This window comes from Chrysemys picta, chromosome 2 (assembly GCF_011386835.1).
Source record: "Chrysemys picta bellii isolate R12L10 chromosome 2, ASM1138683v2, whole genome shotgun sequence".
Taxonomy (NCBI): Eukaryota; Metazoa; Chordata; order Testudines; family Emydidae; genus Chrysemys; species Chrysemys picta.
The window spans coordinates 96,689,328-96,714,448 of record NC_088792.1 but is presented as its reverse complement, the minus strand read 5'-3'; the positions used below and the strand labels follow the sequence as shown (position 1 = coordinate 96,714,448).

The window sequence follows — 25,121 nt, the reverse complement described above, 5'->3', positions numbered from 1 at the left end:
TTACATTTAATGACTCTCCAGTGCATGTCTGGGATTTCTTTGTAATCTTCTTGAGCAATGTGTAATATTTTGGCAAGATCCCAAACCTGCTCAGTTAGCAGTAGTAGAGAAAAAGAAAGGCAATAAAGGGAATTTGTTGTCTTTTTTTATTATTAGTTTTAGAAAATTTAAACATAAAGGAAATCTTGCTCTACATTAACTTTACTCAGTTGCTGCATTCCAGAAATTTAGCACTGATTTGTATGTGCTTCTTTCCACATCAGCCCTTACCTGGCCTAAACAATTATTGTGCATGTGCTGACCAGCTGTGAAAAAAAAAGGGGGTGGGGAGAAGCTACAGAGCTTTGCATTTGGAAAGCAGAAAGCTGAATTTCCTGGCTCACCCTGTGGCCCACTTAATGTCTTCAGTCAGATGACCAGCAGAGGCAAGTAAATTACACAGGAGCATATACTGAATGTCAAGTCGTAGATTATACCCATATCCAGTCTCTCTTTCTGATCATGATAGTCTTGATTTAAGAGAACTGCATTCTAGCTAGACAAATCTTAGTTTTTAATTCTCCCCCTGGCTCATGTCAGTAGAAAGACAGATTTGTGTGTGCAGCTAAGAGTCTGCATAAAAATGCTCCATTTTAGCAAGTTGGTATTCTTCGTTAACAAAACTGACAATACAATACTGACTTCCTTTCATTTTTTTCTTTCATTTTAACATATAACTGGGATATCTCTCAATGTAGCTGTATAATTTGATAAAACATCCAAACAGATATACAGCTAAATGAACAGCTTTTTTGGATTTAAAAAAAAAATGACAGATTTAGGTTTTTTAAAAGTAAAAGGTATAACAAATGAGTAATTTGTCTAGATAGTGTAATGGGATATACTTTTCCAGACACTGGAACCATTATTTTTTAACATTTGTTTACAGAGATGTGTTCTTAAAGAGAGTATCAAACATTAGTTTCAGTGATGTTACAGAATTAGAGAAAACCATAAGGTTTGTTTTTCATGTTTGCTCTAATTTTTGGTACATATATCATTAGGAAAAAATATATACTTTACAACTAGAATGGCTGAAAACAAATTCTTGACTTATTTCATCTTTTTTAGGTTATTGTTTCCAGACTTGCTCTTCCTTTAATCCATTTTCCCATCCCATTTTCTGTTTGTTTGTGGCTAATGCTCATGGCTGGGGAACAACATTAAATGAAAGAGGGGGATACAGTACAAACCACCGCTGATCACGAAAGTCTTGCCCAAATGGCACACAGACTTTCCAGTCTCATCCTTTCCCCATAACACACACACACACACACACACACACACACACACACACTTTTTGTTTGATTGTTTGGAGGTCAGCATTTTCACCTGAAACATTAAAAGCCCTGTCACATTCAATGTTATAATTCCAGATCTGATGCTTCCCAGAAATGGTAGATTTTGAATTCATCAGCTTGTACAGCAGCTGTCTGCAATATGGGTTGATCCACTATCCTTGTCTTACACTTCAAAATTTTTTTTAAAAACTGTGATAATCCCCCTAAGAGTGAAGCTGAAAAGCAGCATTACATTAACTCACATGTGGCAAGCACCGCATAGCCCCTGTCTGAGCGAAGGATGCCATTATGCCATTAATTTAACTAATCATCCACTGCAGTCAGTTATATTGCATTCACTTTCACAATGGTGTGGAGACACCCAGTCTGCGTTATTTTTATTATTATGACAACTATTCTTACATATTTATTTTAAAACATCTGCATGACAAACAAATGGATTTAAACAAAAAATTGCTGAGATAGAGTGAATATGACACTTGCCACACATTGCCTATTTAGCTACGTTTTTCCTGGGGAGCAGTGATTGGGGGGATGATGGGGATCCTGAGCAGCTGGGATGGAAAATGAACCTTCTGTTGCTGGAATTATAGTAAACTATGGGAACAATCTGCTGTAGATGGGGTGCAAAGTCTGATTAATAATCTCCAGTCTTTTGACTTGCAATTGCACTGATTTTTTGTGTTTGTTTGTTTTTAACGGTGCACAGAACACTAGATGGATGCTACAGCAATACAAAAACAAATAAATGTGGTGTACATTGTAGCATATGGTAAATGCTTCCGTTGTGGCCACACAGTTGAAAGAGAAAGCAAACACACACACATTTTACTTAATATTAGGGGATACATCTAAAACCACCAAACAAAAACATTCAGATTGCAGGTCTGACCTCAGTTCAACCAATCACAATAAGGTGTTATAGCTCATATATTCCTCTATTAGTGATCTCAGAAGGAGCAGGAGCTATTATGAAATACTGCAACTTGAGTTGTATGGCTTCACATGTCCAAAGGGATTCACAGTAGGATACCCAAGGACTAGACAGAGAGTTTAAGGATGGAATAGTAATTTCAGCTGTGAAATTGCTTGCTTCTGCACAGTAAATGTGGACCCTTAATTGTTTCAGATGTTTGGATAGTTGAATTTCACTATGAACTATTTTTTAATTATTTAGTTTTGCTTTGGTATAAAAGTGCCATATACCAAGACAGTTTATTTCCCTTCCTTTACAGGCATAAACTATACTGGTATAACTGCAACCACGCTAAAGAGAGTATACCACTTTAATTATAGTGGTGTAATTAAAGTTGCGTAGTTTTTGTGTGCAGGCGAGCCCTAAATTACAGGTGCAAGATAAACCAATATAAACCAAATTTAAACTGATATAAATCCACATGGGTGTCTGCCCAGGTTTAAAATCACACCTTAAATTAAACTGGTGGAATCTTGTATGTAGGATTAAGTTCTTAGAGACCAGAAACTAATTTGTGGTGAATGTGTCCCATCTTTATTTTTGTTCTTTTTATCATTACAGTACGAAAAGTCCCTTTGAAACCACAGGTACAAGAACACTATTCATGTTAGATTTTATAAGAATGGGCAAAGCTAAGAAAACATGAAAGCAGCAGTGTTGCCAACACTCACAATTTTATCACAAATCTCACAATATTTGGAAATGTATTTAAAGCCCCAACTCCGGGGATGATTACATAAGAATTTCAGCTTTCATTATTCTTTTTAAAAGTAACTTTCTAGCCCTCTTAGTTGTGGGGAAAAACTTGAAAATTTGACACCATCCCCCCAAAGCTTTAGTAGCAGAAGACACAGGTGCCGGCTTCCTCCAGGTCCCGGAGGTGCTCAAACCCCACTCCGCCCCAGGCCCCACCCCGACCCAAACTCTTCCCCCAAACCTCCACCCCCACCCCCACCCTGCCTCTTCTTGCCCCTGCTCCGCCTCAGGTCCCACCCTTTCTCCCAACCCACTGCTCTGCCTCTTCCCACCCAGTTCTGCCCCCTCCTCAAGCACACCCCGTCCCCACTCCTTCCCTCCCCCATGCCACAAAACAGTTGATCGCAGTGGGCGGGAGGTGCTGGGAGGAAGGGGGAGGAGTTGATCGGCGAGGCCGCTGGTGGACGGGAGGCACTAGGGGAGTGAGGGGGGAGCTGGCTGCCAGTGGGAGATAAGCACCCTGGAGCACCCCCAGTGTCAGCACCTACGGTAGTAGACAAACTGAAAGACCCAAATATTTCTTAGGAGAACATGTGTCGCTACTTCTTATTCTTTATGAAATTCACCTCTGTGACACTCAAGACCTTACATGGTATGAAGTTACACTAAGGTCTTGTTTTAAAGTCTTAAATGGGACTTGAGTGGTGAATTAAAAGCCTTGTAAAGCCTTTCTCCTGGAGAGTCAATTCCACCCCAAATGACTTCCTAATTCTCTATCTGGTACATCATATGAACATCCATGAGCTCTCTGGGACAGGTTCTGTCCTTTAATCATTTGTACGTCACCTAGCACAATGGGGCCCTCATCCCCTAACTGAGGAATCTAGGCATTATAGCAATTCAAATATAATAATAAATAACAGCAATTGATTGTATTATCACAAACAGATATTATGACTTCAGGTGCAGAATAATAAGCAAATATCCACACAGATCAGGGCCTAGAGGTCCCATTTGGTTTCTGACAAGCACAGAGTCTGACCCAATAACCCCTTTATACCAGACAGCAATGTCCTGATCCTGGTATGTACATTCTAGTTCACCAAAGCATGTCACATGAGGTCTTAAATGAAAGCCGGGGTCACAGTTCTCATTAATATCATTGTGCAATGTTTGTACAAGTACTATTTAAAGAGCTAGGTATATATACTGAAAATATGTTCTCAGTGCCTGCATGAAGGGGTGAGTTGCCACAAGAAGTGAAAAAACAGGTGTTCTGTAAGATAAGATATATTTATTCACCTGTCTCTCTGTTGGGAGGTTAAGCACTGTAAGCTAACACACTGGATGCCCATTTGTATATGAAGTCAACGAAGAGATGTGAAGTTAACAGGGAAGCAGGAAAAATAAGCCATGGGTGGTTATCCTGTCTCTGAGTATAGACAATGAGCTTTGGAGAGTATACGTTGAAAGCAAAGACGACAATTTCTTAAAGTAAACAGGCAATGTGTTTACATTCATGGGATCTCAGCCAATTTTGGTTGCTATACTGCAGAGGACTTTGGGGGTGAGATAAACTTCTTTAGGCAGGAAGTTAAACTGATAGTTAAGTTTAGTCTCTAGAAAGCATGTTGTGATTTTGTTTTACATGTAGCCATTTGTTTCTAATATTCTTACTCGCTACCACTTGAACCTTTGATAAACTTATTCTGGTTTTCACTATAAATATATCTAAGTGCTGTGATATTAAGCAAGTTGCTGATCCTGAGTTGAATCATACAAGCTCATGTGTATGCTGTTCCTCTGGGAACAGCAAACCTGGTATTTCTGTGATCGTTCAGTGGATAAGGAACTGGACTCTACAGGGGAATGGTTCAAAGGAGCATGGGGACTGGAGTATATCTATTGTTAACCTGCAAAGCAAAGTAAGGGCTGACAGAGGCCAGAGTGCATGGGTGGCCAACAGGCTGGTGGTGTCAAGGAGCTGGCACCCAGTTAAGCACAAGCAAGACTCCCTCATGCTAGGGTGGAGAGGGTACCCCAAGAACTGTCTCACAGAGGTATTACTGTAATAATTTCTTATTATTTGTATTCAAATAGTGCTTACAGGCTCCACTGTGTGGGGCACTGTACAAGTGGATCAGTACAGTCCCTATCCTGAAGAGCTTAGAATCTAAACAGACAAGATAGGCTAAGGTAAGAGAATGGAATTATTAGCCCCAATTAACAGATTGAAAGCTAAGGCATAAAGAGAAACTAAAGTGACTTACCCAAGGTCACACAGAGAGTCTGGAATAGATATGGGATTTGAGCCAATATCTCCTGAATTCCAATCGAGTCCCTTAACCACAAAACCATCTCTTCCTCTCTCTTTAGTTCCTCTCCTTCTTAGCTCTCAGAGATGTACAAGGTTTTGCCAAATCAGCATTTTCTGATGGAAAAATGTTCCATCAGTAAATTTCCACCCAAGTTGACTGAAAGTGACATAATTTTTGTCAGTTTCACTGCTATACACCAGTGAATAGTGGTCATGAAACTGATTTCAAAAAACTCAAGTCGTTGCAGAATGTAAATTTGGTTTCCTGACTAGATTCTCTCTCTCGCTTGCTTATACACACACACACACACACACACACACACACCATTATATACAGTGAATAAACTTCAATCTTTCATGATTCACTTAGAAATGCTATTATAATTTTAATGTCCCCCCCCCGCAACTTCATTTGACAAGGATGTGAACTTAAACTGAGTTGTCTTTATATAAGAAAAGCACCAAATCAAATCCTATAATCATTTTAAAATACTACAATCTTATATTACAGAAAGAAACAGGGGGTATACAAAGAGAAAAATATAATTCATTATTATGTATTATTTGTCTTCCAGTAGAGCTCAAAGGTGCTAGATCAGAATCAGGCTCCACTGTGCTAGGCACTGTACAAAATTAAAAGGCAGCCCCCTTCCTCAAAGAGCAAATTTAATTACTTGTATACTACAAAAAGAAAAGGTTGTTTTGTTAAAATTATTATTCATGGCCAGAACTCTGTAATCACTATCATAACCACACTGCCCAAGGATAAATTTGACAAGGTCAGAAGAATTCTCTCTATTTGTATGAAACATTATCAGACAGGATGACTTTGGCATGCACAATATTTTATATTCCTTGTCTTGATGCTACATTTGAAAATGCATTACAACTCAGCTGATGCTTCTCTACCTAACACTAGATCACCTTGTTGTTTGTTTATATTGTGGCTAATATACATAGCAGAGGATTGTTACAATGCAGAATCACATTGAACAACAACTCATTACAGAACCATTACAACGGAGAGTCAATTAAAGGTTGAGTTTATGCCCATTTTTATTTATGATATACTTAAAAGGCCTGTTTTTTTGTTGTTGTTTTTTTAAGGAACCTGTTATGTTTTTTAACCAGACTGATGTTAAACCTCAGAAATACCATGAATATCAAGCCTGGTCTTCCATAATTTTGCTGGAGGACCTCTTGGGTGTCTCAGAGATGTGCAAGTCTCACATTTTCACTGAAGATGGAGGGGTATTTAACAAAACCATCCCAAACATGCATTATGCTCTGGAGTAAATTTGTTATAAACAAAAATGGTTTTCTAATTTGACTAAAAAAATCCCATCCTCTCTCAAGGGCTCAGTGTTCAGTCTTTTGACTCTCGGGGTGTCCTCATTTCACAGTTTTCCAGTCACCATAAAGTCTTTCAAGGTCGATAGAACCTGGATTTTTAATTTAAAAAAAAAAGGCAGAAAAAAAAAACTTTATGGTGACAAAAATCTTTCAGGCTTTCTTTATACAGTTTAAAGAAACAGAAGAGACACAAACTATTTCTTTCCCCTTTGTAGCTCACCTGTAAGATTCCTTAATGATCCCATTCTAATATGAATATACCTATGGTGGAGTAAGACTACTGTTATTTTATAATGATAAAACCTAGCTTTTATCTAGTGTTTTTCACTAGTAGCTCTCAAAGCACTTTACAAAGGAGGTCAGTATCATTATCCCCATTTTACAGATGGGGAAACTGAGGCACAGAGCAGTGACCTGACTTACCGAACAGCACCCAGCAAGCTAGTGAAAGAGCCAGGAATAGAAGCCATGTCTCCCAGTGCAGTATTCTATTCACTAGGTAACACTGCCTCAACGTATCTTATATCAGTGTAATCTGTGTATGTGAAAACACAAGAGCAGTTAACTCCCAAACTAAGGATTAGATTCAAATGTAAGTTTTTTAAGGAATTTTTATTTTTTTTTAAAATAAGGCTGTCTCCCTTTCCTAACTATTTGTTGTTCTCTCTCAGGTCTTGCAATACTAAGCTCTCTCCAATAGCAAGCTCTAAAAAGTTAGGGCACATCGGAAATGTCTAGACTAGGAAGAGACTTTTTTAAAAAAAATCAAGTTAGCTAACCAATTAGAAACACCACCCGCCATTATGCCTAGATGCAGTTTACCTTGACAATCATGTTAGTTGGTTGGGGTTGACCCTATGCTGCCTCCTTGCAAAGGTGTTAAAACTGCATTTAAACTAACAGGGGCCAGATCCCCAGCTAAAGTAAAGTGTATTAGCTCCTCTGACCTCAACTGCTATAACAATTTACACAAGGTGAGGATCTAGCCCTAGGGGTATGCCTAGGTTAGAGTTTTAGCTCCTGTTGTTACTCAAACTCAAATTGCTTAACACCTTTGTAAGTGCTATATATACACCGATATAGTACAAGCTCCTAGCATGGATGCAATTATAAGGCCCTTATATTGGTAGCGATTATTTCTGTAAATTTATGGAATTTTTCGTGCTTTTTCTAAATGGTAATGCATGCCACTTTTTAAAAAATCCTCCCTTAAGAAGTATGAAGAGTTCAGAAAAGAATGGTAGATATTAATTACAGTGTAATTTGGCCTTCATGCTGTGCTTGATAGTCACTGTACAGATCAAAATGCACTGTCGTTGTTTCTACACCCAGCTGCCCACCAGTAAAATTAGAGGATATACAGAGTCCAGTTGGGTGCAGTTATATAACCAGTGAGCTCAAGCAACAGGGTAGTTACAGGTAAAAACATTAAAAGAAAAGAGTTTATTAGACAAAAAAAAATTACACACAGAATAACGGGATGTTACTTTGCAAAGTGCCATATATACTGGATATCATTTATATGAAAAAGCAGCTTATAATTCTGATAATTTACATCATTCACCCTAAACAGCAGCTCAGAAATACATGCTGCAACATTACTAGATTACGTGAATGACATCTAGTGGACAGATCTTTTCATAACTATTAAGAGCTTCTAGACAAACTTTTCTGTCTTCATGCTCAGAAAGCAAGCACCTGAACAACAATTAAACTGAGGTCAGAGCAAATTTTCCTATTATTCATTATTATTTTAAATTTTTCCTTTCTGACAAACTCAATATCACTATGCAGACATCTACCATTCCTCTCTACCCTAAAATGGAGAGATATTGGCCACAAATCACAGCGTTACCAGCTCCTTACATTCTTATCAAAACTGAATATAATAAAAAAAAATGTTTCCACAACTGTGTGTGTTCTCAGACTTTGCGATGCATCAGTTTATATTCATTTCAGTATCTCATCTTTATTTTATTCAGTAGTGTTCTTCCAAGTTCTTTTCTCCTAGCGTTTGAGCAAGATTTGACTCTTAGGAAGACATGCTGTGTTGCTGTTAGTTACTTGTGAGGCCCCGCTCACGTGTTACCATTCAAGAGAAGGGCAACAGGGCACTGGTGTCAAAAGAAGGGATAACAAAATATCAGAACTCTCTCATTTCTCACTGATTACACGTACCATAAAAAAAATGATAAGGAACTTTAAGCCATTATAGGTCCCTGTTGAGCTGCACGTGGAGGGGATGATCTGTGCATGGATTTGTTCTCCTCTGCCTGCAAGCAGAGGAGAGTCAGCCACATCTGCAGCAGTACTCTCTCCCCAGCATCCCATCCCCTAGTCACTGCAGAAATTCCTCCATGAGTCCAGAGGACCACATGTAGGAAGGGCCAGGGTCAAAGGGATGTGCACCAGGCCATTCCACCAAAACCCGCCACAATCATGAGAGGAATAGAAAATGAAGTGATTTTATGTATATATACCTATATAATGGAGCTGGGGAGAGCAACGGGGGGGCCATAAACTGATGTGGTTGCACAGGGCCTGCATGCAGGCAGCCCTGTGCCTCTGGGAGAGCTCCAAGATCTTCAGATTTGGAAGCCAAGCACGTGGCTGTCTTCCATGGGTGTGTGCATGTGGGGCGACACAATATAAACCCTGTCCTTCACCCTACTGATGGAACAATGTGGATGAAACTATGAATGATATACCACTTACAATATAAAAGGAGGCGTTGCTCTGAGGGAGGGGCCAACCATTGCCACTTGTAAGCAGGATGTGCAGGAGAGAGAAGGCAGGAGGCACTCTACACAGCTTGAAATGCTGACAAGCCTCAGACTCACAGAAGGGGTGAGATCAGACATGCAGTGGGGAAGACTCGGGACTATGTTATTTTTTAAGGATCTGTAACTCTCAAGTGCTTTCTCAGAGTAAAGTTTCTGTGGTCAAGAAATTCCTTTGCTAAACCTGTATTCCTTGCTTACCTACCACATCATCCCCAAAGGAGTTAAACTAGAAGCCCAGAGAGCCCACAACCTCCGGAGAGCTCTGGGGGAGCATATGAAAGTGATTTGAGAGTTTGAAGAAATCTGAAGCACTGGTTTCAGAGTCTAGGGCGTTTGGACTGCAGAGTTCCATGTTCCAAGGAAGGGAATCAGACAAAAGGTTCTAGACCAGGGATGTTGCCTATAGACTTAGAGGTTAGGGCTGCCAAATTTCTAATTCCAGAAAACTGAACACCCTTGCCCTGCCCCTTCCCTACTCACTCCATCCCTTCTCCCTCCATCGCTTGCTCTCCCCCACCCACACACTCATGCTCATTTTCACTGCAAGGCCCAAACAGGCATATTTATTGTTTTGACAGATGTACTATCCTAATTTCAGGTTTTATTTGCTACAGGACGCTAGAGCGGACAGCAAAATAGTCAAAAAGGGTAATTTTAAAAAAAAAGAACGGGAGTATTTGTGGCACCTTAGAGACTAACAAATTTATTAGAGCATAAGCTTTCGTGGACTACAGCCCACTTCTTCGGATGCATATAGACTGTTCCACTTATGCTCTAATAAATGTGTTAGTCTCTAAGGTGCCACAAGTACTCCTGTTCTTTTTGCGGATACAGACTAACACGGCTGCTACTCTGAAACCTTTAAAAAAAAATTTCACAAAGGTTTTAATGATTCTTTCCCTCTCCTCTTCCCATTTTTTGTAACCAGCTCCATGTTTTTTGTTCACTATTGTAATTTTTAGGGCTATTGATTAATCGCAGTTAACTCTCGCAATTAACTCAAAAAAATTAATCAAGATTAATCGCACCGTTAAACAATAGAATACCAATTGAAATGTATTAAATATTTTTAGATATTTTTCTACATCTTCAAATATACTGAAATATATTTCTATTACAACACAGAATACAAAGTGTACTGTGCTCACTTTATATTATTATTTTTATTACAAATATTTGCACTGTAAAAATGATAAAAGAAACAGTATTTTTCAATTCACCTAATACAAGTACTGTAGTGCAATCTCTTCATCGTGAAAGTGTAACTTACAAATATAATTTTTTTTGTTACATAACTGCACTCAAAAACAAAACAGTGTAAAACTTTAGAGCCTACAAGTCCACTCAGTCCTACTTCTTGTTCAGCTAATTGTTAAGACAAACAAGTTTGTTTACATTTACAGGAGATACTGCTGACTGCTTCTTATTTAGGTCACCTGAAAGTGAGAACAGGCATTCGCATGACACATTTGTAGCCGGTGTTGCAAGATATTTACATGCCAGATATGCTAAACATTCATATGCCCCTTCATGCTTCGGCCACCATTCCGAGAACATGCTTCCATGCTGATGAGGCTCGTTAAAAAAAAATGTGCTAATTAAATTTGTGACTGAACTCCTTAGGGGAGAACTGTATGTCTCTTGTTCTGTTTTACCCACATTCTGCCATATATTTCATGTTATAACAGTCTCGGATGATGACCCAGCACGTTTGTTTTAAGAACACTTTCACAGCAGATTTGACAAAACACAAAGAAGGTACCAATGTGAGATTTCTAAGAATAGATACTGCACTCTACCCAAGGTTTAGGAATCTGAAGTGCCTTCCAAAATCTGGGCCAGATGGGGGTGGAGCATGCTTCAGATGTGTTAAAACAGCAACAGTCCAATGCGGAAACTACAGAACCCGAACCACCAAAAAAGAAAATCAACCTTCTACTGGTGGCTTCTGACTCAGATGATGAAAATGAACATGCATCAGTCCGCTCTGCTTTGGATTGTTATCAAGCAGAACCCTTCACCAGCAAGGACACATCTTCTGGAATGGTGGTTGAAGCATGAAGGGACATATGAATCTTTAGCGCATCTGGCACGTAAATATCTTGCAATGCAGCTACAACAGTGCCATGCGAACACCTGTTCTCACTTTCAGATGACATTGTAAACAAGACGTGGGCAACATTATCTCCTGCAAATTGTAACCAAACGTATCTGTTTGAGCGATTGGCTGAAGTAGGACTGAGTGGACTTGTAGGTTCTAAAGTTTTACATTGTTTTATTTTTGAATGCAGTTATTTTTTGTACATAATTCTACATTTGTAAGTTCAATTTTCATTATAAAGAGATTGCACTACAGTACTGGTATTTGTTGAATTGAAATATACTATTTCTTTTTGTTTTTGCAGTGCAAATATTTGTAATCAAAAATAAATATAAAGTGAGCACTGTACACTTTGTATTCTGTGTTGTAATTGAAATCAAAATACACCTCTACCTCGATATAACGCTGTCCTTGGGAGCCAAAAAATCTTACCGTGTTATAGGTGAAACTGTGTTATATTGAACTTGCTTTGATCCACCCGAGTGCACAGCCCCGCCCCCTCCCCCCCCGGAGCACTGCTTTACCGTCTTATATCCGAATTCGTGTTATATCGGGTGGCATTATATCGAGGTAGCGGTATATTAGAAAATGTAGAAAACATTCAAAAATACTTAAATAAATGGTATTCTATTATTGTTTAACAGTGTGATTAACCGCAATTCATTTTTTTAATCGCTTGACAGCCCTAGTAATTTTATGTGTGGCATTGGGACCATACATTATCACAGCTGCAATGGGTCCATTAAAGGCCCACTCCTGAAGCCCAAATACAAATCAATAGAGCACAACCACAGAAATGTACACCTATGCATATTCCTATCTAAATAAATCAGTAAGAAACTGACTCCCACACCTAAATGCAGCTACACATGTGTATTCATGTGTACACATCTAGCATGCACTAACACATATACTTCCACATAATTTATTATTACAATTGCTATTTAGTGCCTAGAGACCCCAATTAAGATCAGGGCTCCAGGATGGTAGATGCTGGACATACACATATAGAGAGAGAGTCTGCAACAAAGTGTTTATAATGTAGCTAGACAAAGGTGGGGAGAAATGTATTATACATTGGCTCTTCTGCAATTACTAGTCAACAACATACAGTGAGTGGGTTGGGGGTGCAGCTCCATTCTCAGCACTCGGAGATCGTAATGGGGCAACACGCAGCACACACACACCCTGGCCGCCCCTAAGCCCAGGAGCCGGACATGCCGACTGCTTCCCAGGAGCCGTGCGGCACGGCAGCTAGCAGGGACCCTGCCAGTCCTGCTGCGCGGCACCGCCAACCAGACAGTCAATGGCCCACTCAGTGGTGCTGACCAGAGCTGCCAGGATTCCTTTTTGACTGGGTCAAAAACCAGATACCTGGTCACCCTACCAGAGCTAAAAACGGTGACTAGACACTACCGAGACCCAGTTCACTTGGAAGCATGTGGGACTCCTTGAAGGGGTTCAATTGCAACAGATTGGCGTGAGTAGAGAGGGGTAATAGGGCAGGTTGTAACAACCTCTATACACACTATGGTGAAATTACTTCTCAAGAAGAGATGGGAGGTTCTGTCACCAGCTGCAACTGCTGCGAGCTTGCTCTAGAATATCTACACAAGCCTGTATAAGGACCACATAGAAACTTTGTGATTATCCCTCCTCCATCTTGGAGGTAAAGGTCTTTCTCTGGGAAGTTTCTGTAACTCCTAGATTCAGCTTTTGGGTATGGATCATTTACTTAACAGGAGGTTTAACTTTTACTAAAAATTGTTTGACCAATATGTGCTAACCTTACCATGCTGCAGGATTATCCCCTTCCTTCTCCCAGGACTTTTTGCCTTTGAGCACTGCTAACAATGCCTTCAATCAAAGCATGGATGAAAAAAATATCTACCATTTTCCTGGGAGGAATCTTTTGCCAACTTAGGTGACTTCTTTTACCACAGTTGGATTATCTTCCAGATCACATAATAGCTGATGTGTACAGAAGAACAACTTTTAGGATATTTACTTCAATGGGGCCAGGATTTCAATTCTAGATATTAAGAGGGTCTCAATGAATATCTGAAATCCTCTTGTAGTCAAGGGTTAGTCTTTACATGCAAATAATCAGGGTAAGGATCTGAATATCTTGATGAAGGAATGACACAGAGTTATATAACTAGATACCCCCAAAAGGACCCTTATTTCTATGCACAATTAGATCCAGTCTGCAAATGAGATCCTTTTTGGTCATGCAGAATCCAGGAGGATGTTTTATGCCTTTGTGTCTTCTATCTTTCTGACCATCCTCCAAGGAAGGGGATGGAAAAGAATAAAAAGACCCTGGTACCTGCAGATCAAGAAGACAAGCTAGGCAACTGAAGTATCTGGAGCAAAACCTGGGAAGCTGAGCATTCACAGAACAAGAGGAGACACATGTTGAGGATACCCAACCTGTTCATTAGGGACTGAAATAATCACGGTGAAGAGACCACATTTTCCTAGGGGAACAAAGTTTGTACTCAGTCCATCTGAGCCTAAAATTTATTTTTAATGTAAAATGGGCAGCTCTTAGAGCAGTGAGGTTTTTCACTGCCCAGAAGAACATCTGAAGAGGAATGAGGGACTGTTGGTCTCCAGTGGTAGTTTAAATAGCCTGCAACTGAGTAACTATCTGGACTAGCACAAGGTTGCCTAAGAGAAGCCCTGTACAACTAAGAGGACTTTTCTTGTGTTTCCTAGATCTAGAACACTTATATGTTGCTTTGACTCTAAGCAGGACTTAGACAAATTCCTCTGACAAATTCTATTCGTACCAGACCGAGTCACATCTTTTGTTAGAATAGTCCACTGAGGATCTGAAAAAGAGGTGCCCTTTAACAGAATGAATGTCCAGAACCACCAAAAGGAAGAAAAGTTTACCCAAAGAAGGAAACTTATCAGATTGTCTAAGTTCTGGTCTTTTCTGATTCTGGCTCAAAGTAGTAAAAACTGTAGGGTCACAGGATGGAAGTGATCCCAGAGAAGACCAGCTCAAAGCAGAATAGAAAACAGCTGCATGGCTGCATTCTCCGGTGAAGCAAGCAGTGCTGCACAGTTTGAAATTTCTGAATGGTTGACATTACTTTGGTTGTCCTGCCTACAGAGGAAAGCCAAGCCAAGTGCAAAAAACAGATCTCCAGATAAACAAAGTTCTAGGGATGAGTCTAACCTAGATTTAGCTGTCAATGAAGTAGGGGATTACTTTGATCCCTGTTTCTTGTGGAGTGCGACTACAGTACAATTGACGTGCGTTTTGTAAGCTCTCTGAGATGTAAAACATTCCATAGCACAGAACCGGAGATGCAGTTGCCAAGGAAAATGTAGCAATGCTGTTGGTTAGATGGCCGGTATATGGTGACAGCTGCTTATTATGCTGATCATAATAGTCTCGTTGTTATCGTTGTGCACCTTCCATCTGTTTGTTGTCCATCTGTTGTCTCTCAAAATATACTTAGATTGTGAGCTCTTTGGGGCAGGGACTCTTCTTTTTTGGGTGTTTACAATGCCTAGCACAATGGAGCTCCAATCCCTAACTGGGGCCACTGAGTGTTACTGCAATACAAATATTAATAATTTTGGTCTTGAAGAGTGATCAGAATGCACAAAGAAACAGCTTTCAGATCCATAAAGGGCAAGTAATTTTGTGAAACAACAGACACAATAACTGACCAAACCCTAAGGCAGATGGAACATCCTGAGGCTGACACAATGGGTGGGACCATTCAAAGTGCTCTGAAAATTGATATAGATTGAAAAGGTTCTATGACTCTTCTATCTGAGGTAAATGATGTTACTGGTAGCCTTGTAAGGAGCTGCTTGACTGCAACTATGTAGAAAGACAGATGAATGAACAATATAGAGTAAAGGGAAATTGGAGGAAATCTATGTAGTAACTGCTCGTGAAAATGGATCTTAAACAACAAACTAAAGAGAGAATGCTCCTCTGGATTTAAAAGTGAAACTGGGTTTACTGATTAACAAAGGGTAGTGGGCAACGGTTCAATGTCTAGTTGGCACCCGGTATTAAGTGAAGCGCCCCAAGGGTCTGTCCTGGGGCCAGTTTTGTTCAACATCTTCATTAATGATCTGCATGATGGGATGGACTGCACCCTCAGCAAGTTCGCAGATGACACTAAGCTGGGAGGAGAAGTAAGTACGCTGGAGGGTAGAGATAGGGTCCAGAGTGACCTAGACAAATTGGAGGATTGGACCAAAAGAAATCTGATGAGGTTCAACAAGGACAAGTGCAGAGTCCTGCACTTAGAACAGAAGAATCCCATGCACTGCTACAGCCTGGGGACCAACTGGCTAAGCAGCAGTTCTGCAGAAAAGGACCTGGGGATTACAGTGGATGAGAAGCTGGATAGGAGTCAACAGTATGCCCTTGTTGCCAAGAAGGCTAACAGCATATTCGGCTGCATTACTAGGAGCACTGCCAGCAGACAGGGCCGGCTCTAGGCACTAGCGTTCCAAGCATGTGCTTGGGGCGGCACTTCTCAAGGGATGGCATTCCAACCCTTTGGGGGCAGCCCTTTTTTTTGTGTTTTTTTTTGCGCTTCGGCGGCAGCACTCTGGCTTTTTTTTTTCCCCCTTGGGGTGGCAAAACCTGGAGCCAGCCCTGTCAGCAGATCGAGGGATTATTCCCCTCTATTCGGCACTGGTGAGGCCACATCTGGAATATTGTGTCCATTTTTGGGCGCCCCACTATAGAAAGGCTGCGGACAAATTGGAGAGAGTCCAGCAGAGGGCAACAAAAATGATTAGGGGGCTGGGGCACATGACTTATGAGGAGAGGCTGAGGGAACTGGGCTTATTTAGTCTGCAGAAGAGAAGAATGAGGTGGGATTTGATAGCAGTCTTCAACTACCTGAAGGGGGGTTCCAAAGAGGATGGAGCTAGGCTGTTCTCAGTGGTGGGAGATGACAGAACAAGGAGCAATGGTCTCAAGTTGCAGTGGGGGAGGTCTAGGTTGGATATTAGGAAACATAGTTTCACTAGGAGGGTGGTGAAGCACTGGAATGGGTTACCTAGGGAGCTGGTGGAATCTCCATCCTTAGAGGTTTTTAAGGCCCGGCTTGACAAAGCTTTCGCTGGGATGATTTAGTTGGGGTTGGTCCTGCTTTGAGCAGGGGGTTGGACTAGATGACCTCCTAAGGTCTCTTCCAACCCTGACATTCTATGATTCTATGAAAGTGACTGCAATAGTCTCTATATGTGTGTGACAGCACCCTGCAACCCTGGCTTCTAATGGTATGTCTAGACAGTAGGGTAAGACCAGAGCCAGTAAAACCTGAGTTAGCAGACTGTGTGTTTGTTAACTTAGGGTTTGAGCATTTGCACTCTTGTAACCCCAAGTTAGGAATTGTTGAACCTTGGCTCCCAACCTGGGTTTCCACTCTCTACATTGCATTATGTGGGCCCAAGTCCAACCACCCATATCCCAAACTTCCTAGTGCCATCCTAAAATGTGGCTGCTCTAGTCCTTTGTTTATGGTTCAGTGTGGGAAAACTTGACTGTCCACCAAAGTTGACTGTCCAGGTGTCAAAAAAAGTCAGCCCATGGGACTGTGGAATACTTTTGGTGGACTCCCAGAGCATGAAGCCAGCAAGGCTGCATCTACACTGCAATGCAATAGGCCTTGAAGCCTGGGTCCCAGCTGGACTCAGACACGGACCCTCCACCTCGGTGGGATCCTGGGTCCAAACCCTACGTTAACACAATTTGTGTGTAGACAGAAGGATGGTTAGGCTTGAGCCAGAGCTCAAACTCTGGACTTACACTTCATTGTAAACATACTCTTACAATGTTTACAGTCTGGTCGAGGGCACATTTCCATCTGACTTGCATCTGAAGAAGTGAGGTTCTTACCCACGAAAGCTTATGCTCCCAATACTTCTGTTAGTCTTAAAGGTGCCACAGGACCCTCTGTTACTTTATACTCTTACTGATTCCCTTGTCTTGTAGCAACGAAAAGCTGCTCTTCTTCCTGGTTTGTACAATGAAAACATAACAATATCTAAAGACAGGTTTGGGATGGAAATAAGATCTAGTAGTGGAGGGTTATTTCTTTCGTTTGTTTTTTAAATTTTTTGGGAGAGCTTTAAGGACTTGATCAAATGGTACTCCAGAGACATTTACCAATAAAGGCATGAACAATGAGCCTATATTTCACTGAAAGTTTCCCTATGGATGAGGATTTTAGCCAGAGTGCTATGAGTGTTAGAGTTGGAGTGACCACTGGTCCATTGGAGTGCTGACAAGTATGCTAAAAGGCATCATTTAAATACTTATATCATGCTTCTTTAGATCTCCATCATATCTGTCCTGGCAGGTGCTTTGGAACAAATGACCCAGTGGTGGGCTACATCTCAGGTGTAATCCAGACAAGACTTAGATAATATTATTAGTTTGGTAAAGCAGCTAGAACCGGCAAAAATCTTTCACCTTGACTGGGGGAGAAAGTTCATACATTTCAACAAAAATTCAAAATCTGGGTGCTTTATTAAGATCCTTGGTTACTCCTGGCTACTCTGGTAACATGTCTGGTCGAGGGCACATTTCCATCTGAGATTGGCTAGAAGAGTGTGCCTTTTCTTTTTGGATACAGCCATTGCTACAATTAGCTACGTCTTTGCCCCTTTGACATTAGATTACCGTAATGCTGATGCTACATCAGGAGGCTATATGACTGTCTAACATGCTGACCTACTTCCTTGTACTCCCACATTGGTCTGTCTGTATCCATAATTGTCTCTTGTCTTATACTTAGATTGTAAGCTCTTTGGGGCAAGCACTGGCTTTTTATTTTCAGTTTGTATAGTGCCTAGCACAATGGGGTCCTGGTCCATAGCTAGAGTTTCTAGGTGCTATGGTAACAAAGATAATAATAATAATGATGATGATGATGCTACATGGTGAAACAATTTGGAAACTGGAGCTAGTGTAAAATGCAACTGCCTAAATATTGAAATTTGCTTCATTCAGGGAACACATCACATCAGTGCCCCAGAAACTGCACTGGTTGCCATTAAGTGTGTCAGGATAGAATTCAAGGTTTTGGCTTTAACATATAAAAGCGTCAACAGCTTAGAAGAATGGTGGGCAAACTGCGGCCCATCAGGGTAATCTGATTGCGGGCTGCGAGACATTTTGCTGACATTGACCGTCCGCAGGCACGGCCCCCTGCAGCTCCCAGTGGCTCCCATTCCCGGCCAATGGGAGCTGGACGCGGCAGGCCTTGGGAAGTGCTGGCTGCCACGTCCTGCAGCTCCCTTTGGGCGGGAATGGTGAACTGCAGCCACTGGGAGCTGCAAGGAGTCATGACTGCAGATGGTCATTGTCAGCAAAATGTCTCGCGGCCCGCAATCAGATTACCATGATGGGCCACAGGTAGCCCACCACTGGCTTAGAACCTGGTCAGCTGAGAGACAGTCTCTCTCCATAAAATATTATTGCAGTACTGATCAATGGAGGTGTTCAAATTGGAACCCCATCAGTCTAAATGGGAGAGGGCTCATGGCAAAGCATTCCCCAGGAAGGGCTCTCACAACTTTGGAATTCACTTCCCTCCTTGGTCAACTAGAGCCTGCATTTTTTTAGTCTTCCTGGTACACTGCAAAATGCACCTCATTTTGCAAGCTGTTAAAGTGGATCAAGGGCAGCAAATGAAGGGTTTGATTCAAGATTATTATTTGGATTGTCTGCTGGCTTTATACTAATACTGGAGTGTTGGCAGCACCATAAGCTTGGTCATTATCTTAATTTTTGTCTGCAGTATAGTCACTTCAATAGCTGTGGAGAAACTAGGGTTCCAGATTAGCATTATAAAATCAGTATTTAAATAAACATAATTGAGAGCCTCACTGACACCTTGAGAGGGACCGTTAGCAGAAGAGGAGCTCAGAGAGCCATTCCATGAAGATGCCGGTAGACAGCAAGCAAGCAAGACGGAGCTTAGATACTCAAACTGGTCTCAAAAGGGACACAATAACTGAGGAACCTTAAGGCAACATGTGTTTGCCCTCAAACTGTGCACTTGTATTGGTCACTTGTTGTCTGTGCAAACTATGCAAGTAAAATCCCATTTAGACTGACCAATGTCCACTCAGAAAAGTGGCAACATTCTTGCCCTCTGTTTTGTTATAGATTTGTGGCCCAATCTGGGAACTGGGACTTCAAAAATGTTATAGCTCTTGCTATAGGATAGCTTATTTTTAATAGGACATTTAAAACAAACGAACAAAAACCCACAAAAGAAAAAAAAAAGTCCAGGAAGGGAGCAAATTTTGGATGCCACCCACTTTTCTACCTAGTTGATCATTAATGCAAGTAAAAAACATGAAAGGATTCTTTATTCACAACAAAAAATGTAAAATGTAACCATAGTTTCATTAGATAAAAATGATTTTTGAACCTTAAGATCATTTTTGAAAAATTTTATGTATTGTTTTAAACATACAACTTAAAAAAAAAAATCCAGCTGATATTTCCTACCTCCCAACACCTTTGCTCCCTCTTCCTCTTTGGTAAACGAAAACTTAAACAAATTAAGTTAATCATTCAGAAGCCAAACATAGTTTCTTGTAAGGCTCTAAACAAAAACCTCTGGATCAAATCACATGAGGACTGGGCCCTTTATTTTCAGCTTTGGGGGTGACCTGTGGTTTTAAAAACCTCTCACTGCCTGAACTATCTTGTCCTTAATAGAGACCATTTTGCCTTTTGAACTACAGGAGCATTTCTATCAACATCCAAATCTCATTAGTGGCTGAAAGGAGGTGTGAGAGTTAATGCTCTGAAATTTAACATAGCATGCCTTTCCTTTTCACCTCTATTTCCTATATTATACCCATCAAGACCTACCAGATATTTCCCACTCAAACTACTCCTAATGATAAAACATGCTTAGAAGAGAAAAGCTAAGCCTCTCGCTTCTTTAGCTCCCAGGAATAATTTTGATGTATGCTAATGAGCACTGTCATTAATAAGTGAATCATTCAATTGTATTGAATTGAACTATGAAGAAATTTATAAGAAGCTTGTGTTTGAGAATTAGAAGACCATACATTATAACACAATATTGTCTATCCATATATTATAATTGGGAAAGATTGTTTTTTTTTAAACCACACATTTGGGGTCAAATTATGGTCTGAGTTACAATTCAGCACCCTTCTGAATGAAGTAGGATTGCACAGGCATACTCAGAGTAAAATTTGGCCCTCTACATAGGAACAAATAAACCACTGACAAAGAATACTCTGGCCAAAATCATGAGATTTCAGGCTAATGAAATAGGAATCAAGAGGACACTTGATACACACAGCTGAATGCATTCATCGAAGAAGCCCTAGAATACACAGGCATCAATTAACACAAATACACTTGCTAATTACATGCACGTTCAAATGTTCTAATTAAATACTGCTTGCTTTGGTCATTACTGTGATGTGACTGTGGTCAGAATTCTGTCACGCATAGAGATGCAGATGTTGTAAATTGTTTACATTTTGGCTTTTTAAAATCCTCAACATCTGTTGAAAGAGAAACTCCCAAGGTTACCTAATCTGCCATGATTTAACAACATTTTGACATTTTTAAAGTACTGTAGCAAACGCCACATCACTTCAAACTTGTAATTTACTGCCTGTCTGAAGACTCACATATGCCAAATCTTTTTAAAAAGTCCACTGTCCCAAGGGAAAAAAAATAACAACAGATTTTCTGAGAAAAAAAAAACAGATTTTCTGAAACAGAATGAAATTTTCTGAAATGGCCTTTTTATTATTTGACCAAGTTATATTTAATTAGCTCAAAATGTTTGAAAACAAACATTTCTCTGGCAGGATTAACATTTCAAAACTTTGCATATTATTCTAGGAAGTGAAAGGCAATATTTCTAATAGTTAAGACTGGGGATCAAAAATCCAGGTTCTGGCGTTCTACTCTAAGCTCTGCTCTAATTACCTGTGTAATCTGGGTCACTTAACCTCCCTGTGTCTCAGTGTATCCATCTGTAAATAATATGCAATAAAATTTACCTCACAGCAGTGCTGAGAAGCATAATTAATTAATATTTCTAAAGCACTTTGAAGTCCTTGGCTGGAAGGAGCCATATAAATGCAAAGGAAAGTTCTAGAAAGTAAAAATTCTCATGGTTACAACCATAGTTGTTCACTAATGGAAAGTTAGCAGATGATCCATCCAAAGCACTGGAAAACCACAGCACTCCCACCAAAATTACTAGCTCAAAAAATAGAGAACTCTAATTAGATTAAGATTTCTTATAATATTATATTATTTATAATTATACAGTCAATCCACAAGAACATTCCCCAAATACTTTTTAAAAACTGAAAGTAGACCAGAATATAACTCTTCCACTAATATTTTAGACTAGATTTAAACAAAATCCATATTTATCCTATGATCACTGCATCCTAAATAGATTAACTCTGTGCTCATAAGTGAAGAGGGGTAATAAAACTTCTCTTAAGTCTTTATGCTCTGTAGCCATGTTTGTGTGTTTCTTTTTCAAGATCTGTTAGGTTTTGGTTGTGCAAAGGCAAGAGCAAAACTAGGTGAATGGATCCAAGTTCCATTTTATCCAAAGTATCCCAGCTCAGGAGGGTAAAGAAAATGTTTTAGATAGTCAGGTTTTGGTTTTACTTAAGTAAACCCAGTGTCGTTTGGATCAGGTTTTTGTTTTTAACTGCTGCCCCCTTTGACCCAATTAGCTTGGGTTTTGCAAGTTTTTTTCCAGTTAGGAGGAGAAAATGATGATGGAGTCAGGTGTTTCTTTGATGTGATACTTTTTATTTTAAAAGAATGTACGAGGTCCTGTTTTCCTGAACACAAAAGAAATCAAACAACAAAAGACCATTTCTTTACTCATGGCTCTAAGCCCGTTTTCACCAGAACTCTACCCAAAAGCTCCCTCTCTTAGCTTTTCTCAGGTCCATACTCCCAGTGCTCGTTCAGGCTTCATCTGATGCTACCTTGTCTCTCAGCATCTCTGCTCTTTCTACCATTCCTCTCACAGACATACCACCTTCACAATAGCCAGCAAAACCTCTCCACCCATCTGTGCCTTGCACATGCCTTTGTTTTAGGCTGTGATATATGCCCGTCTTTGAGAATGGAAGCCTCTACTATTTCAGCTACCTGGTTACCTAAAGGAGCTTATTGGCTTCTTACAACTATCCTAAATGAAGGGTGATAGTTACACTGCCCAGTATCGATGAGGTTTAACCCAACCCATAGCAAAATGAACTGAAGTTCAGAACAAGTTGGATCAAAAGTTACAGGTTTGGCCTAACTCTATAAAATACAGATGGATGTACTAATGCTGTACTGATATATGGATAGGTTGATTTATCCATAAAAAAAAATCCCTGTATTTCTATTTTTAAATTTTCCATTTGCAGTGGATGAGTGCAGGGAAAAGTCTTACCATTCAAGCCCACACAAGCACTCAGTGCGCATCTACAGTCACACTTTAACCACAGAATTTGTTCCTAGACAGCAGATCCTTTTTATTAAATTTAAGTGCTGATCTTCACATTAGTACTGCCACCAAGACAAGTAAATAGGGTGACCAGACAGCAAATGTGAAAAATCGGGACAGGGGTGGGAGGGTAATAGGAGCCTATATAAGAAAAAGACACAAAAATCGGGACTGTCCCTATAAAATCGGGACATCTGGTCACCCTACAAGTAAACGATCTGCTAGCAAATGGTTATTCTGTGATTACTGGCAGAGTTCTCAGCACTGGACAGATGCAATTCTTAAAAAGATCAGAGTGTGCTCATTTATGTAAATGGCATCGTGTTATTCCAAATATCTTCAACCACTAGCAAAATACCAGCAGCTTCTGAACTCCCAATAAAAAAAATGCCACACGTGGGCTTTTATTCCTCTTCCCCCAGCCCCCCAAAACATACACAAGATAAGAGAAGCTATTAGCAAAGTCAGTGGAAGCTACCTAAATGTTGTGGGACCTTTAGACCACCTAACCCATTCATATCACTCATACAGAGACACAAGGAAAAGATACTGGCATTCAGTGGTGATAAAGTTTGGTTCAATAATTAGCAAGCAATACAAATCATCTTTTTTTTTCTTTTTAAATAGCTGTACTCAGTGCCTCTCTCAGGTGAAAAACAATCAAGCTTTAAAGTCATACAATTTCAGCAGACACCTTTGATCTTTTTCAGTGTCCTGTTACTAATCTACTACTGATGAAGAAATATGCAAAATCTAAAATGAACAACAAAGCCTTGTTCTATCCGGATACTGATGCATTACAGAACACTGTCACAGCAAGAGTAAATCATTTCCCAATGCCATATTATACAAAACCACAGATTACAAGCACAAAATACATCCTCTGTTATCTGCTTACCTGATAAGGAACAATACTGCCATGAGCAGTACCCCACCGCTTTGCTTCCATTTTGCAATTAAGGTAATTAGCTGCTATATGGGTAAGACATGCAACCTGCAAGAAGAGGTAAAAGACAAATATTCAGGGAGACATCAATCTTTCCTGGCATTTTCTTTGTTTTTTTTTCAGTCTGTCAGACAACTGTCATCTTACTTTAATTCTCATTTCTTATAGATTCCATATATCCAATAGTATGACTTGTGTGAGTAAGTGCTACTCAATGAACAGGCAAAGTAACCAGTGTCCATTAATTCCAATAAACAACTGTTGGCGCTTCTATAGCACTTCAAAGTAATTTAAAAGCCTGGGCAAACTAAGCATCACACAACCCGGTGAGGTCAGGAAGTATTATCATGACTATTTTACAGCATGATCAACTGAGGCAAAGAAAGCTGCAATGACTTGCCCAAAGCCAGACAGGAAGCAGTGACAGAGCTGGGAATAAAACCCACATTTCCTGACTCTCATTCCTATGCTTAAGTCACAAAACTATCCTTTCCCTATCACTGGATTATCCTTTTCTCTTCCCCAACCTTCTCCTTCTACTATACAGGCTAAGCCACAGAAGATATTTCAGGATTCTACCACTCACCACATGAGCTGTAATATTAATTATGCAGCAAACCTCAATAAATCATTTGCCATCGGATGATGAGAAGATTTATCAAGTTGTTACTCAAAGAGAAAGTTGAAAAATATGGCATGCTAAATTTAGTGACCAGAATCTGAGGGGGTGAATCTGAAAGTAATCTGCACTTTATAACAGCAAAAGTGTATTTTAGCGGGGAGGGGGGAGAAGGTTAACATCTATGATGTGGTCTTGCCTGAAAATCAGAGGTTCTCTTGCAATTAATGGCAGATTTGCCACTAATTGGAAGAATGCAGGATGTGACTATTAAGTTTGTAACTATATGTCTGCAATCCAAACAATACATTAGAACATTACTTTCATCAAGGTAATGTGAAGGCTATGTAATTTTAGACTAACTTTTTCAAAAAATACTCTTTAAATTACTAATAATGAGTCATTTTAACAGCAACTGTTTACTTTAGACAATAGAGCATAATATTCTTTGGGCCAAATTTT

General features: G+C 40.0%; 1 protein-coding gene across 9 annotated transcripts in view; it reads right to left on the bottom strand.

Moving 5' to 3' along the window:
* The window catches only part of SUGCT (succinyl-CoA:glutarate-CoA transferase), a 488,382-nt gene that overhangs the window by 366,502 nt on the left and 96,759 nt on the right, over positions 1-25,121 (bottom strand). For 7 of the 9 annotated variants that reach the window (XR_010598405.1, XR_010598406.1, XM_065583830.1 and 4 more), the window contains exon 9: positions 23,993-24,088. The exons of the other annotated variants lie outside the window; for them this stretch is intronic. Coding sequence is in view for 5 of the 7 variants with exons in the window: in XM_065583830.1 (XP_065439902.1) it covers positions 23,993-24,088 (96 nt within the window). In the remaining 2 variants the exon portion in view is untranslated. The remainder of the gene's footprint in view (positions 1-23,992; positions 24,089-25,121) is intronic. 9 annotated transcript variants of the gene reach the window in all.